Raw genomic sequence first — 15,881 nt, 5'->3', positions numbered from 1 at the left:
CCCAAAGTTCAAGGCCCACGGACCGACCAAAAAAAAAAAGGATTATTTCTCACACAAAGTGACCATATGAGTATTTGTCACCCTAGAGATGATCACCTCAGATTATTAAAAGTGTATTCCTTTTCTATAATTTTCACTAAAAGGAAACAAATGACCATAAAAATAAAATTCAAAGAATATTTTACAACTCCAAACACAGTATCTCTAATAAAATATAAACAAATTAAATCTAGTCAAATATGAAGGTATTTGCAATCTCAATTATATAATGTTATAAATTAGTTACATGATTAATTCCTAAGGCAAAATATCCACATAACAATTACCTGGCTCTTAGCTGCATTTCCAATGGCTCGAGTTCTTGATCCCAAAGATATACAGGCCCTACGTAAGAGTTTTAAAAATTTAAATGATATCATTTTATTGTATGCTTGTTACTCTTTATACAAAAATAAATTTTAAAGGATTAAGATGAAATGATTAGAATCAATTAGAATAATAATTTTTAAATAATTTAAATTAAAAATTTATGTGTTTTAGAAGTGGCACTGTGGCTGAAGTAAGTGCTAGCCTTGAGCACAAAAAGGCTCAGGGACAGTGACCTGAGTTCAAACCCACAGCTGACAAAACTAAATAAATAAAAATGTATTTTTAAACTTTTCTAAGTAACAGAATGGAAGTCAGAATGTTGAATTCTTTAAAATGTTCTTTTTTTTTTTTTTTTTTTTTTGGTCCGGTCGTAGGGCCTGAGCTCTGGGCCTGGGTGCTGTCCCTCAGCTCTTCAGCTCAAGGCTAGCGCTCTACCACTTGAGCCACAGCGCCACTTCCGGCTTTTTTCTTCTTGTTTATGTGGTGCTGAGGAATCGAACCCAGGGCCTCATGCATGCAAGGCAAGCGCTCTACCACTGAGCCACCTTCCCAGCCCTATAAAATGTTCTTAACATTAATTACAAAAATAGACTTTCAAATTCAATTGCTCTGTGACCTGTTTTAAAAATTATCCATATTTAATGAGGAAGGGCTGCTTAAATTTACAGCATACCTCTGCCACTTAATAGCTAAAAACCTTGTAGAAATCACATAATCATTATGTGCTTCAGCTTTTTGTCTAGAAGATATGATAATACAAGGTTATGTGAGAATTGGGAGATTGAATGTAGGTAAATTCTTTACATATTTGGCACATATTATCAAACAATACTATCAAATCAAAATAGCAATTACTGCATTTAATTGTAACATTAAAGCAGAGAATTGAGCTGGGAATGTGGCTCAGTGGTAGAGTGCTTGCCTAGCATGCATGAAGCCCTGGGTTCAATTCCTCAGTACCATATACCCAGAAAAGAGCCTGAAGTGGCACTGTGGCTCAAGTGGTAGGGCAAGGGTTAGCCTTGAGTCAAAGAAGCTCAGAGATAGTGCCCAGGCCCTGAGTTCAAGCCCGATGACAGGCCAAAGGCCCGGGTGGGAGGGGGGGGGGAGCCGAGAATTACAATTTCAGTAATACCATTTCATGTTTCTGTGATTTTAGTTAAGTATAGGAAACTATCAGTCAACCAACATTTATAAGTACTGTATATGTGTCTGTGTGTGTCTGTGTGTATAGCTAGCTAGCTAGCTAGCTAGCTAGATGCCACAATTCCTGTTCTTAGAGAACCTATAGTCTATAGGACTGATAATCATCACTTATAGACAATAGGGTTTAGGAAAAGCCAGAGGAAACCTGACTTCAGACTTGATAGGTGGTAAAAATATTATCTCTTTCTCCCCCACTCTCTAAATGTGTGTGTGTGTGTGTGTGTGTGTGTGTGTGTGTGTGTGTGTGTGTGTGTGTGTGTGTGTCGGACCTTCCAAATATATATACATATCTATGTCTTGCTTAAAGAGACATTCCTAGTTCAAAGGTATACTTGTGGTTTGGATATAGTTAGTCTCCCAAAGGTTCATGTGTTCAAAATTTGGTACTCACTGTAATAGCATTAATGTGGGGGCATAGTAGAATATGTTTAGATCATGAAGCACCACCCTTGCATGGGATTAACACCCATTTCAGAGGAATAAAGTAGGTATCCTGTGACTGGATTAGTTCTCAACAGAGTAGTCTGTCACAAATGTGGCTATCCTATGTGCTTGGCCCATTTTACACATGGCAAGCCAAGCCCCTCTTTGGATCTCTGACATGTGACACAGCTGAAGGACCCTGGCTAGATTACCAACATAGTGCTATTTGAATCCTCCAGCCATCAGTATCATGTTTTGTGCATGGGTGTGTGCATATGTTTAGTCTGCTTTGTTCTTTGTTGTTGTTGTTGTTGTTGGTCATAGGACTTGAACTCGGCCTGGGTGCTGTCCCTCAGCTCTTCAGCTTAAGGAGAGCTTTCTACCTCTTGAGCCACAGCATCACTTCCAGTTTTCTAGTGTTTATTGGAGATCAGAATCTCACATACTTTTCTGCCTGGGCTGGCTTTGAACTGTGATTCTCAGATCTTAGCCTCCTAAGTAACTAGGATTACAGGCGTGAGCCACCTACGCCTAGCTGCTTTGTTCTTTTGCCCAGGTCAGCCTTGGACTATGATCCTCCTACCTCCACCTCCACCTCCAGAGTAGCTAGGATTATATTCCCCATGCCTGGCTGTTTGCTCCTTTCTTTGCTCCTTACCACCAAGAATTCAAAAACCTCTCAATTTTATTATACACGTTTTAAAAATAACCCTATTTTTACTTTTACTTTTCCCTTGTCAGTTATAAGATCACAGTATTTTTGGTTTTTCTGCTATCATAGAGTTGATGCTAATAAACACAGCTTAGTCTAGTGCCAGTGGCTCATGTCAGAAATTCTAACTACTGTGGGAGGGGGGGGGGGGGGGAAGGGGATGGGGCGCCTGAGCCAATGGTTCAAAATGAGCTGGGGCAGAAAAATTCAAGAGACTCCATCTCTAACAGAACCAGAAGAAAAAGAAAAAGCAGAGATGGGGTGTGGCTCAAGTAGTAGAATGCCAGCAGAACAAGCAAGCAGAGTGCAGGACCCTTAGTTCAAACCCCAACACTCCTAAACAATATCAACAACATAATGTTGGTTAATAATAGTGAGATAACAACCAATAGGTTTAAATCAAGTGCAAATTTTCAACTGCTGGGCATCTAGTTTCAACAATGGTTGCTAAGATATCCAGAAAGCAGTATTTTTCAACTTTGACACTTCTAACATTTGCACTAGTTCTTGGTTAGAAGAATGGAGATGTATATACTATAGCATTTTAGGAGTATTCCTGGCCTCTGTTCATTAGAAGCCACTAATAGATACCATACAGACATTTACATAGAGAGATCTAGTATTTTAAAAGCTGATCACATGCTGGGCTTGGTGGTATATGCCTATAATCCCATAACTTTGGGTGTTGAGCAGGATTATGAGCTTAAGGCTAACCTGAGCCAGGGAGTTTGGGGTCAGCCTGGGCTACATAGTGAGACCTTGTCTCAAAACAAAACAAAACACCTGATCAGGTAGAGTACTAACATTATTTAATTATATTGTTACATTAGATAATTTTTTAAAGCAGTCATAAAAATTTATTCAACACAAACACAAATATACTGATATATAACAATTTTAGCATTCTTTTTAATTATAACTTCCTGGAACTCATTGTAGCAGGTTTTCTTTTTAAGTTTTATTGGAACATAGTAATGGCCATTAATTTCTACTCTAATGACTATATATTTAAAAGACTATCAGTGGTATATCAGATGTTTAGCACTCAAGATATACCACTTGTATTTACCATTCCTTGGCTTCTTGGAACTATGCAGAATTTCTCACCCACAAGATAAAGGTGATGAGTACATTCATGATGTGTTTTGTTGCATTTGTATTAGAAGACTTTTTCAAAATTAGTCTTAGCTTTGGCTACACTCAAGTTCTATTGACTGCCCTTCCAGTTACCTCAACGTATCTGATTTAAAAGAAAAAGGCCATCCTGTTCACCAAATTTTTGTTTTTCAAAGACAATAATAGGACATACCTGTGGAGGCAGGCATGAAGACCCGAATTAAAACTTCAGTACCACAGAAAAGACAAAAAAAATAGTAACTACACATAATAACTTATCTATGTACAAGTTTGAGATGTGTACTATCTATGTACACAGACATGATTCGTACTTATCTAGGATGGGTGCTTATCTATGTTTGAGATGTGTACTATATTAAGATTGGATAAATAGGATTGCATCCAACTGATGAGTTTCTACACAGCAAAGGACATATCTAGCAAGACAATTGGAAAGACCATAGAACGGGAGAAGATCTTTATTAAAATATACTTAGTGCTCAAAAAAATGAACCTCCAAAAAAAAACAAATCCTCAAGGAAACAACAAACCAATTAATAACTGGGCTAAAGAGAGACTTCTCAGAAGAAGAATGACCAACAGACATGTGAGAGATATTCAACATCTCTGGCCATAAAAGAAATGCAAACCAAAACAACATTGAGTTAGAATGGCCATTATCAAGAGAACTAACAATAACAGATGCTGCCAGGGATGTGTCCAATTGGTAAGGCTACCATACTGTTGGTGGGAATGTAAACCTGTTCAACCAAAAAACTGTTCAACCTCAAAAAACTAAATGTAGACCTTCCCTATGACCCAGCAATCCCACTCCTTGGCATTATCCAATGGACCACAAACCCGGCCACACTAAAGCCATCAGCACAACCAAGTATTGTTCACTGCAGTATTGTTTGCCATAGCCCGAGGACAGGCACACACAAAAAATTAAATTAGTTTCATTAACTCTCTGCTGAGAAGGTTTCTGAGCCCGGAAACTCATTATCTTTCTCCTGGTTCTGATTTCTGATGCTCTAGAAATAAAACTTTAAAATGCTAGACAATGTTCAGCTGAGCTCTATCCCTTTTTGTTTCTAGGCTGAATCCCTCAAGTCAAGAAGTATGACAAGCTCACGCCTGTCATCCTAGCTACTCAGGAGGCTGAGATCTGAGGATCACGGTTCAAAGCCAGCCAGGGCAGCAAAGTCCGTGAGACTCTGATCTCCAATGAACCACCAGAAGACCGGAAGTGGCGCTGTGGCTCAGCGGTAGAGCTGAAAGCTGAGGGACAGCGCCAGGCCCAGAGTTCAAGACCAGGGACCGACAACAACAACAAGAACGTCTGGCGATTAGCCTTTGGTTGCGGAGTGGCATTTCCTGGTCCTGTTCTGGAAGGACGCCACCCGGGCTGCGGCGACCTCGTCTCCGGGTCGAGCCTCGCCAGCCCGGCGTCCCCGACCCCTCCGCACGGCAGCGCGGGGGCGCTTTCGGGGCGCCCGCCATTCCGTTTCCAGGCCTGCCCCTGCCCCGGGGCCGCGGTCCGAGCAGCGGGAGCACGGCGGGAGGGCGCCGCGGGCACGGGGCCGAGGCCGGGCCGCCCGCCCGCGCCCGCGCCCGCGCCCGCGCCCGCGCCCGCAGCCGGCTCCGGGGCCGCGGCCGGCGGGAGCGAGCGGCGGGCACGCAGGCCTCGGGCGCCGCCCCCGGCGCGGAGCCCCTCGCGCCGCACTTACGGGGTGCACCTGTCGCTGTACTCGTTGGCGATGGTCTCGATGCCGCCGCTCCGCGCCACGGCGATGTAGCAGTTGAGGAAGCCGAGGTCGATGCCCACCACGGACATGCCGCCGCCCTGGCGCCTCGGCGCGGGGCCGCGGGGGCCGCGACTCCTACGAGAAGCACAGGGGAGAGGACGCGCGTGGCGACTCCGAAATCCGGGGCCGGGCGCCGCGCCACTGCGGAGGTCGAGGCCGCGCACCCAGCGCCGCGGCCGCGTCCCGACGCCCCCGCCTCGCCACTGCGGTTCGGCCGCCTCCAACCGGCGGTTACGGGGTCTGCGCCTGCGCGCTCGGCCGCGGGGGCGCGCGAGCGGCGCTCGGCCTCGGCAGCGGGGCCGCGACCTCGTCCGCGGCCGCCTGAGCCCGGGCAACGGCTGCCGGGGCAGCCGCGGGCGCGAGAAAGACCCGGAGAGCGGAGCCCGCGCTGCCGGTGCGGACGGCCGGAGGGGAAGGCAAGGCGGGGCCGAGCGCGCGGGGAGGAGGCGGGCGGCGAGGCGGCGGGGCTGGGAGGCCCGCGGCCCGGCGCGCGCTGCGGGGCGCGTCTGCGTCCGGCTCCTCGGTCGCTCGGCAACCAGAGACGCGCCCGTCACCGCGCGGCCCCGCGTCCGGGCGCGGCCGGCGCCCGCCCCGAGCCTTCGCGCTGGCCACCCGGCGCCGCCTCTCGGCCACCGCGAGCCGCCCGCAGTCCGCGCACACCCGCCGGCCTCGCCGCCCCACGGGGCCCGTGCGGCGCGGCGCGCTCCGCGGATGGCGCGTCCTGCCGCCGCCGCCCGGGCTCTGTGCGGTGACGCCGGTGTGCCCGGGCTCTGTGCGGTGGCGCCGGTGTGCCCGGGCTCTGTGCGGTGGCGCCGGTGTGCCCGGGTCTGTGAGGTGACGCCGGTGTGCCCGGGTCTGTGCGGTGACGGGTGTGGTGTGCCCGGGTCTGTGCGGTGACGGGTGTGGTGTGCCCGGGTCTGTGCGGTGACGCCGGTGTGCCCGGGTCTGTGAGGTGACGCCGGTGTGCCCGGGTCTGTGCGGTGACGGGTGTGGTGTGCCCGGGTCTGTGAGGTGGCGCCGGTGTGCCCGGCTCTGTGCGGTGACGGGTGTGGTGTGCCCGGGTCTGTGCGGTGACGGGTGTGCCCGGGTCTGTGAGGTGACGGGTGTGGTGTGCCCGGGTCTGTGCGGTGACGGGTGTGCCCGGGTCTGTGAGGTGACGGGTGTGGTGTGCCCGGGTCTGTGCGGTGACGGGTGTGCCCGGGTCTGTGAGGTGACGGGTGTGCCCGGGTCTGTGAGGTGACGGGTGTGCCCGGGTCTGTGAGGTGACGGGTGTGGTGTGCCCGGGTCTGTGAGGTGACGGGTGTGCCCGGGTCTGTGAGGTGACGGGTGTGCCCGGGTCTGTGAGGTGACGGGTGTGGCCGGGTCTGTGAGGTGACGGGTGTGCCCGGGTCTGTGAGGTGACGGGTGTGCCCGGGTCTGTGAGGTGACGGGTGTGCCCGGGTCTGTGAGGTGACGGGTGTGGTGTGCCCGGGTCTGTGCGGTGACGGGTGTGGTGTGCCCGGGTCTGTGAGGTGACGGGTGTGGCCGGGTGTGTGCGGTGGTCGCCCGGTGTGGCCGGGTGTGTGCGGTGGTCGCCCGGTGTGGCCGGCGGGCCCCGCGCCTGCCGAGGCTGGCCGGGGCGGGGTGAGGCGGAGCCCGGAGCCCGGCCGCCCTGACCTCCGGGAAGGCCGGGCGGGCTGGGTGCAGCCTGGCCCTCCCCGCGGTGGCCCGGCACCTCACACTCACCACGCCCGGCCTTCCTGGTCCGCCTGCGCCTGGCCGGCCGCCGGTCCCCGCGCGCCTCCCGCGCCTCCCGCGCCCGGCGGGGCCGTCCCGCGGCGGGCGGCCGCGGTGACAGCGGCCGGGCCGGCGCCCGGCGCGGCGGGAGCCCCGGGCGCAGGGCGCCTCCTGGCGGAGCTGAGGCATTTCACGAGGAGCAGCACGAGGGCGGCCGCGGCCAGCGTGGTGATGGCGCCCGCCAGTATGGTCAGGACGAATGGCAAATCCATCTTCGCGGCGGCTCCGCGGGCGCCGGGATCCACGGGTGGCGGGGCTCGGGGCTCTCCGAGGAGCGCGGGCCGGGGGCCTCGCGGGCAGCGCCGGGATTGGCTGCCGCTTGTCCCGCAGAACCCCGGGGGCCCCCGGCTTCCACGGCCCAGTTGCCTCACCAGCCACCGTCCCGGGGCCGCGGGCCGCCGCCATCCGCGCTGGGGCTCCACCGGGAGCACTGGAGGCTCCGCTTCCACCGGTGGTGGAAGAATGACTTTGCCAAGAAAATAGAAGCAGGGCTCCGGCGGCTCGCGCCTGTCATCCTAGCTCCTCGGGGGGCCGAGAGGGGAGGATCCCGTTCATCTCCACTGACAACTGCAAGTGGCTCCAGTGGTAGAGCACTCGCCTCGAGCTGAAGAGCTCGGACAGCGCCAGGCCCAGAATTGAAGACCCACTACCTACAAAATAAAAATACCAAAAAGTTGATGGTAGGAACAGGGGTTACCACATTCTTTACAAATAACAGGAGGGCGAGAGTACCCAGGCGCTGGGGCTCACATCCATACTCCTAACTATTCAGGAAACAGATCTGAGGATCCTGGTTTAAAGCCAGCCCCAGCAAAAAGTGGTAGAGCACTAGCCTTGAGCAAAAGAGCTCACAGACAGTGCCCAGACCCTGATTTCAATGCAATAACAGGCTTTTTGTAGTGACATGGATTCGAGATGTAGATTTGGCTGGTGATTTCACATAGGATATTTGCATCTATATTCACAAATGAGAGTGGGTCTTTCATTTTTCTACCTTAACTTTGCCTTCTGAGACCAAATTACACTAGTAGTATGGAAGAAGTTGAAGAGGTTTTTTTGTCTTTGGCAAAGTTTTGATAAGCTTATAAGCTATCTTGGGCTGAACCTTATGAGTAGACTTATGATCACTGAGCAAATTTAGTATTGTACTTGTTTCATGATTGGTGCTATTTTTGGATAGTGATTATATTTTTATTAAAAACTTAAAGCTTGGGGCTGGGAATGTAGCTCAGTGGTAGAGTGCTTACCTTGCATGCATGAGGCCCTGGGTTCGATTCCTCAGCACCACATAAGCAGACAAAGTCAGAAAGAAGTGGCACACACTGTGGTTCAAGCAGAGTGCTAGCCTTGAGCTGAAGAGCTGAGGGACAGGGCCCAGGCCCAGAGTTCAGGCTCCATGACAAACAAAACAAAACAAAACAACAAAAAACTTAAAGCTTTATGTAAATCCTCAAACTTGTTGGTACATAGTTGATTATAAGCTAAAAATCAATTATGGCCGGGCGCTGGTGGCTCACGCCTGTAATCCTAGCTACTCAGGAGGCTGAGATCTGAGGATCACGGTTCAAAGCCAGCCCGGGCAAGAAAGACCGTGAGACTCCTATCTCCAATAAACCACCAGAAAACCGGAAGTGGCGCTGTAGCTCAAGTGGTAGAGCGCTCACCTTGAGCTGAAGAGCTGAGGGACAACGCCCAGGCCCAGAGTTCAAGCCCCATGACCGACAAAAAAAAAATAAAAATAAAAAAAAATCAATTATGTACCTACACATCTTTTTCATTCTTATGTATTTTTCTTCTACTTTTGGTTTTTATCATTACTAGTTTGCTGAAAGAATCAGCTTTTTAAAAAAATTTTATTTTATTTTTTTTGTGAAGAATCAGCTTTTGATGCTTAATTTTCCTTGTATCTTTTTTTGTTCATCTGCTCTTTTATTCCCTTCTATATTTTTACTGATTTTTTTCTATCAAACACCTAGCTCATTAATTTTCAATCTTTCCTGTTTTCTAATTCATAAAATTTTACACTATAAATTGCTTGTTGTTTCTTTTTTTTTTTTTTTTTTTTTTAATTTTTTTTATTGTAGAGATACTATACAGAGGGTTACAGTTACATGAGTGAGGTAATGAGTACACTTCCACTTCCTCTTGAACATTGTTACCCCCTCCATTGTTTTCCCCCTACCATCCCCTCCCTCCCTCCCTTCCCCAAGGTTCTTTTTTTTTTTTTTTTTTTGATCGTGATTAAGTGATTACTTAATTTCCGGAAATTCACAGTATTGTGGAATAATGATGCTCATTTAAAGTCACAAGTTCATTCTAACTTTCCTGGAGCAAATTGTCTATCACAGTCTGTAATATATAACGGTGCTCATATGTTATATACCATATATGTGATCAGCAGCATGGGGATATTTAGTAGTGGTTCAACCAGATGAGTGGGAGTTCTTTGTTTCTTAAGTCCTGTTAGTTTTGTCATATCACCTAACATTTTGGATTCATCATCCACTTATCAGGGAGACCATGTACTGTTTGTCTCTTCGTTCTTGGCTTACCTCGCTCAACATGATTCCTTCTAGCTCCATCCATTTCCCTGCAAATGCCATTATTTTGTCATTTCTAATGGCTGCATAATATTCCATTGTGTATAGATACCACAATTTTTGGATCCATTCATCTGTGGTGGGGCATCTAGGTTGTTTCCATATCCTAGCTATTGCGAACAGTGCTGCAATAAACATGGAGGTGCACGTGTCCTTGTATATTGGTTCCTGTTGTTCAGGGTAGATGCCTAGAAGTGGTATGACTGGGTCGTAAGGGAGGTCAATCTTTAGCTTTCTAAGGACCCTCCAGACTGCTTTCCAAAGTGGTTGTATGAGTGTACATTCCCACCAGCAGTGTAATAGCGTTCCTCGTTCTCCACATCCCCTCCAGCATTTGTCGTTGGCTGATTTGTGGATGTGGGACATTCTGACTGGGGTAAGGTGGTATCTCAGGGTTGTCTTTATTTGCATTTCCTTCACCACCAGGGATGATGAACATTTCCTCATGTGTTTCTTTGCCATTTTTATTTCTTCATTTGAGAAGTCCCTCTTTAGTTCCCTTGCCCATTTAGTAATTGGTGTGTTGGGTTTGGGAGGGATTAGTTTCTTGAGTTCCCTGTATATACAGGATGTTAACCCCTTGTCTGATATATTGCTGGTAAATATTTTTTCCCAATTAGTTGGTTGTCTTTCTAGCTTGGTTGTGATAGCTTTATCTGTGCAGAAGCTTTTTATTTTAAGGTAGTCCCATTTGTCGAGTCTCTCTCCAATTTGTTGTGACCCTGGGACTCTGTTCAGGAAGTTCCTTCCTGTGCCTATTAGTTCAAGTGTCTCTCCTACTCTGTCCTGCAGTAGTTTCAGAGATTCAGGTTTAATGTTAAGGTCTTTAATCCATTTTGAGTTGATGTTGGTGCATGGTGATAGGCTGGGGTCCACTTTTAGTTTTCTGCATGTGGCTGCCCAGTTTTCCCAGCACCAGCGGTTGAAGAGGCTGTGTTTCTTCCATTGTATGTCTTTGGCTCCTTTGTCGAATATCAGCTGGCTGTAGGCCTGTGGATTTATTTCTGGATCTTCTATTCTGTTCCATTGGTCTTCGGGTCTGTTTTTGTGCCAGTACCATGCTGTCTTTGTTATTATAGCTCTGTAGTAGAGTTTGAAGTTTGGCATGGATAGCCCTCCCATATTGTCTTTATCCCCTAGAATTGTTTTGGCTATTCTAGGTCTTTTGTTGTTCCATATGAATTTTTGGACTGTTTTCTGTATTTCAGTGATGTACGTCATTGGGATTTTAATAGGAATTGCGTTGAATTTGTATATTAGTTTTGGAAGTATTACCATCTTTACTATATTAAGTTGGCCTATCCAGGAGCATGGGAGGTCTTTCCATTTCCTAGTGTCTTCTGCAATTTCTTTCTTTTTGTTGTTTCTTTTTGAAAGAAATATGTAAGGTAGCAAAGGACAAGTGGAACATCTGAAGAAATATTTTGTTTTTTTCTAACACTTGAGCCCCAGAGTAGTTATTTAATCCTAACTGGCTCATTAGGTTGTGTGTTTTATCTTTCATTGGAGAAAAAAAAAAATTACACCATCCCTTATTTCAGATGTAAGATATGCCAGGTGAATAAATACCTTAATCTCATCATTACTGGGGAAAAAATCCTCAAATTTTTAGTAATGAATGAGCACAGAAACATCTTTTAGGTATTAACATCCCATGTTGCAAGGATTTTCTGCAAAGTACCTTTAAGTTTTGCATCTGCGACAAGCTTAAGGGCACACTGATTTTGGCCCTGTACATTAGGTGGGTAGCATTACACACTTAAAGACACCTAGCTATTCCAAAAGTATTTATCCACAGTTATATTAAAACTGAACAAAGCAGTTCTGATAAAAACTTCATCCATAGTTGAGCACGAGTGACTAAGTCCTAGCTATTCAGGAAGCTGGGATCTGAGGATCTTGCTGTTTGAAGCCAGCCCAACAGGAAAGTCAGTGACACTCTTCTCTCCCATTAACAAAAAAGCAAACCAAAAAAACCCCCCAAAAAAACAAAATCAGTGCCTGGAGCAGAAAAAAAAAAAGCTGCATTTAAAAACCCATTACAAGTTAAAATGACTTTTTTCATTCAAAGGCTCCCATTTTGAATTTTTCTGTTGATTTAAGAAGGGGATTATACACAAGATAAAATATTTCACCGTTACTTACTGCTATAAAATGTCCTACTCTCAAGACATCAAAATATGTGGGAAGGTGGTTCAGTGGTAGAGTGCTTGCCTTGCATACATGAGGCCCTGGGTTCGATTCTTCAGCACTACATAAGCAGAAAAAGTCGGAAGTGGCGCTGTGGCTTAAGTGGTAGGTTGCTAGCCTTGAGCTGAAGAGCTGAGGGACAGCACTCAGGCCCAGAGTTTAGGCCCCACAACTGAAAAAAGCTACTTTTTTTCCCTCTTGCCTAATAATAAACACCGAGGGACAAGTCAACAAATGTGTAAACTGGCAAAACAAATATTAAGGAGAAGGAACTTCTTGATGTGTTCAAATCAAATATCACCTTTCAAAGAAATCTTAACAACAACAACAAAAAAACCCAACACCTTTTTTTTTTGGGGGGGGGGTCAGTCATGGGGCCTGAACTCTGGGCCTGGGCACTGTCCCTCAGCTCTTCAGCTCAAGGCTGTACTCTACCAATTGAGCCACAGCACCACTTCCAGTTTTTTCTACTTATTTGCTGAGGAACCAAACCCAGGACCTCATGCATGCAAGGCAAGCATTCTACCACTGAGCCACCTTCCCAGCCCAAAACCTTCATTTTTGAATTCCCTTCTAAACACACACAAAAAAACACATGTTTAATATTATACAGAAGTATTGTTTTGCTGTGGCAACATCTATAGCCACTCTAGTCACAAATGTACCTATTAAACACAATTACTGCTTTGAGAGTATCTTGAATTTGTTAAAACTAGAAAATCTTTGTATAGGGGCTCAAATCTTTAGAATTCTGCTGTGTTTAGAAATTGCCATCAAATCCTCCTACTGCATAAATGTTACCTTCAGTTGCTATCCAGGATTTCTCTTTGGAGAAGTCATATTTGCCATAATCTTCATTTCTAGTTGGATGATCTAGCACCACACAAAGGATGGTATGAAAACAACCAAAGCTCCCTCTACAGTTATCTATTAAGAACTGCCACTCCAGCTCTTGGCTAGCTATGTTCAATCTACAATTTAAGTCCAGGTGTTCTTTTCAGGAGTAATATTCTCTTCTGTTCTAAAGACATCTATTATGTAGAAATGATCATCAATCTCAGAAACTTCAGATGATGTTTACAAATATTAAGTACAGCTTGTCCATGACTTTGTTATAGAATAAAATATATCATATTTCTAGTCCTTTTTGGCCATATGAATTATGAATGCCAACAATCTATTTTCATTGAGAGTATACACTACTGCATTACCATGGTTAGTTTTCCACTCTGAAACATGAATGTAGTCATCCCTGTTTGGTCACCTATCTCTCCACAATTTAGGTTACTGAATGGCCATTCAGTCTACCTACTACATGTAGCTAACTCATGACTATAGTCATTTGAAATTGGGCTACTGGTGTTTTCAAGGAAGCAAGAAAGGACAAATAATTTAATGTAGATAATAGTACTCAGATGTTCAAAGACATTTCTCTCTGTCATAGCTATCTGTAGCCATGAATTTGGTAACTTCTCCTGTCCCGAGACCAGACGATGCATTCTACATAGGAAACATGGACGTTTGTATTCACTTGTGTGGTTTCATCTCAAAGCTTAAACTAGTTTTGGAGTACCTGTTGGTGAGTTCTGTGTGAAGTTTTGTCCATGAAGGAAAGTTGCACAGAATATCTCATGCACATATCTAAGAATAAATGTAATATGAAGTACTTTAAAATACTACCTTTAAGTAGTTGTACAAAGGGTATCAATTCAACAAGCCAGATTATGAGTGCAATGCATCTTGATCTATGTCACCACTTCCATTGTTCTCTTCTTTCCCAATTCCTTCTATTCCCTCAAGTTACATGGATTCATTTCACATAGGTACACATATGTATTGGCCTGTCCTTTCTCCATCTGCCTACCACCCAAACAAATTTCAGAGTCCTGCTATTCATTTTTTCAGCTGTTTATTAGTTGTTCAAAGGATCTATACCATCGGAACTCTCCCCCTAAATGTACCATTTATTAGTCAATTTTTCTTACGTTTATAGTTTAGACTTAACTTCCACATCTAGCAAAATCTCCCATGCTGTTAGATATGTAACACATTCTTTGCAATAAATATGTAAAGATACAAAATCTCTACTTCAATTTGTTCTCATTTTGTCCTCCCGCCCATTACAGTGTTAAATCAGTATTTCCAAAGCATTGCTTTGATTTTTGTTATCACCTGATTTTAAAAAGGCACTGATTTTCTACCACCTGAACTTTTCATTCTTCAGATCTACAGCTCTTCCTTCAGCTGTGTCCTTGCTATGGTTTGAATGTGTCTTCTTTGATATGACAGTCTTAAGAGGTGAGGCCTTTACAATTTGATTAGGAAATGGCAGAGAAAGATTAAACATGCAGCAGTTGTACTCACTAGACACTAGGTAGCAAATGAACTATACAACTTGTGGGTGAGAATGGAGGGGGAAACTGGGAAAGAGCAAGGAAAAAGTGACATTGTCCATAAAGAAATGTACTCTTTACCTGACTTATGTAACTGTAACCCCCCCCCCCCCGTATATCACCTTTATAATAAAATTTTTTAAATTGATTAGGCCATAAGGGTTTCTGTTTGTCCTTTCTTTTTTTTGGGGGGGGGGTCCTGATCTGGGGCCTGAACTCTGGGCCTGGGCGCTGTCCCTCAGCTCTTCAGCTCAAGGCTAGCGCTCTACCACTTGAACCACAGTGCCACTTCCGGCTTTTTTCTTTTTGCTTATGTGTGCTGAGGAATTGAACCCAGGGCCTCAGGCATGCAAGGCAAGCGCTCTACCACTGAGCCACCTTCCCAGCCCTAGGCCATAAGGGTTTCTGCTTCATTAATGGAATTAAGGACCTTATAAGGCTTGCTCTTCAGCACTTCTGCCATGAGATGACACAACAATCTGTCTTTTGTGGGAGTTGTACCTTCACCAGATAACTTAAACGTTGGTGCTTTGATTTCATATGTCCAGAATTGAGAAACGAGTTTTTTGTTTTTTTATGAATTACCCAGTCTCAAATATTTTGTTCTAGTAGTACAAAATGAACTAAGACAACTGCGAATCTACTTTCCAACCCTTTTTCCTGTTACTTTTTCTACTTCATTCAGCCATTGTGCTATTGCTTCTCTTTAGGACATTGTTCCACCCCCACCTCACCAGGAGCCATGGGGCTTAAAGTCAGGGCCTGAGCCCTGTCCCTGAATTTTTTTGCTCAAGGTGAGGGCTCTACCAGTTTGAGCCACAGTGCCACTTCCTGTTTTCTGGTGATTAATTGGAGATAGAGTCTCACGGACTTTCTGCCCAGGCTGGCTTTGAACTGAGATCCTCAGATCTCAGCCTCCTGAGTAGTTAGGATTACAGGTGTGAGCCATGAAGGTAGCACTTTTTACTTTGTTTTATTATTTCTTTCTACATTCTATTATTTGTGTTTCCCATTTATTAGGGTATGAACTCTAGATTATAACTTTACTAGATTGTAAGAGTACAGAATATGTAAAACTTAAAAATATTTCAAGTATTCCATTTTCTAAGAATTTTCTATAAAACATTGAGAATGCTGCTTCTATTTCTTCATAGAGAAATGTGTGTGTGTGTAAGAGAGAGAGAGTGAAAGAGAGAAAGAGAGGCAGAGAGAGAGCGAGAGAGAGGATAGCCTTGAACTCTTAGTCTTCTTCTGGAATGTCAGGATTACAGGCAAGTCTCACCATGCT

The 15,881-nt window shown here is 45.9% G+C and overlaps 2 protein-coding genes across 3 annotated transcripts in view; both read right to left on the bottom strand.

Moving 5' to 3' along the window:
* Positions 1–5,874, bottom strand: part of Hspa4l (heat shock protein family A (Hsp70) member 4 like) — a 43,987-nt gene extending 38,113 nt beyond the window's left edge. The window contains exons 1-2 of one of the 2 annotated variants that reach the window (XM_070022063.1): positions 5,557–5,874; positions 327–384 (exon numbers count right to left, since the gene is read on the bottom strand). In XM_070022063.1, the coding sequence (XP_069878164.1) occupies positions 327–384; positions 5,557–5,663 (165 nt within the window). In that variant the 5' untranslated portion in view covers positions 5,664–5,874. The remainder of the gene's footprint in view (positions 1–326; positions 385–5,556) is intronic. The other variant, XM_070022064.1, reaches the window with a different exon arrangement.
* LOC138827041 (WAS/WASL-interacting protein family member 1-like) lies at positions 5,866–7,815 on the bottom strand. Its single transcript, XM_070022565.1, has one exon. It carries the CDS (start codon positions 7,813–7,815, stop codon positions 5,866–5,868), a length of 1,950 nt encoding a protein of 649 aa, XP_069878666.1.
* Positions 7,816–15,881: the final 8,066 nt, after the last annotated feature.

This window comes from Dipodomys merriami, unplaced genomic scaffold, assembly GCF_024711535.1.
Source record: "Dipodomys merriami isolate MVZ:Mamm:240054 unplaced genomic scaffold, mDipMer1.0.p SCAF_15, whole genome shotgun sequence".
Classification (NCBI taxonomy): domain Eukaryota; kingdom Metazoa; phylum Chordata; class Mammalia; order Rodentia; family Heteromyidae; genus Dipodomys; species Dipodomys merriami.
This window is presented reverse-complemented; position numbering and strand designations above follow the sequence as displayed.

Bases quoted from the DNA above. Each gene is read 5' to 3' on its own strand.
- LOC138827041 (XM_070022565.1), bottom strand. From the start codon at position 7,815: ATGGCGGCGGCCCGCGGCCCCGGGACGGTGGCTGGTGAGGCAACTGGG.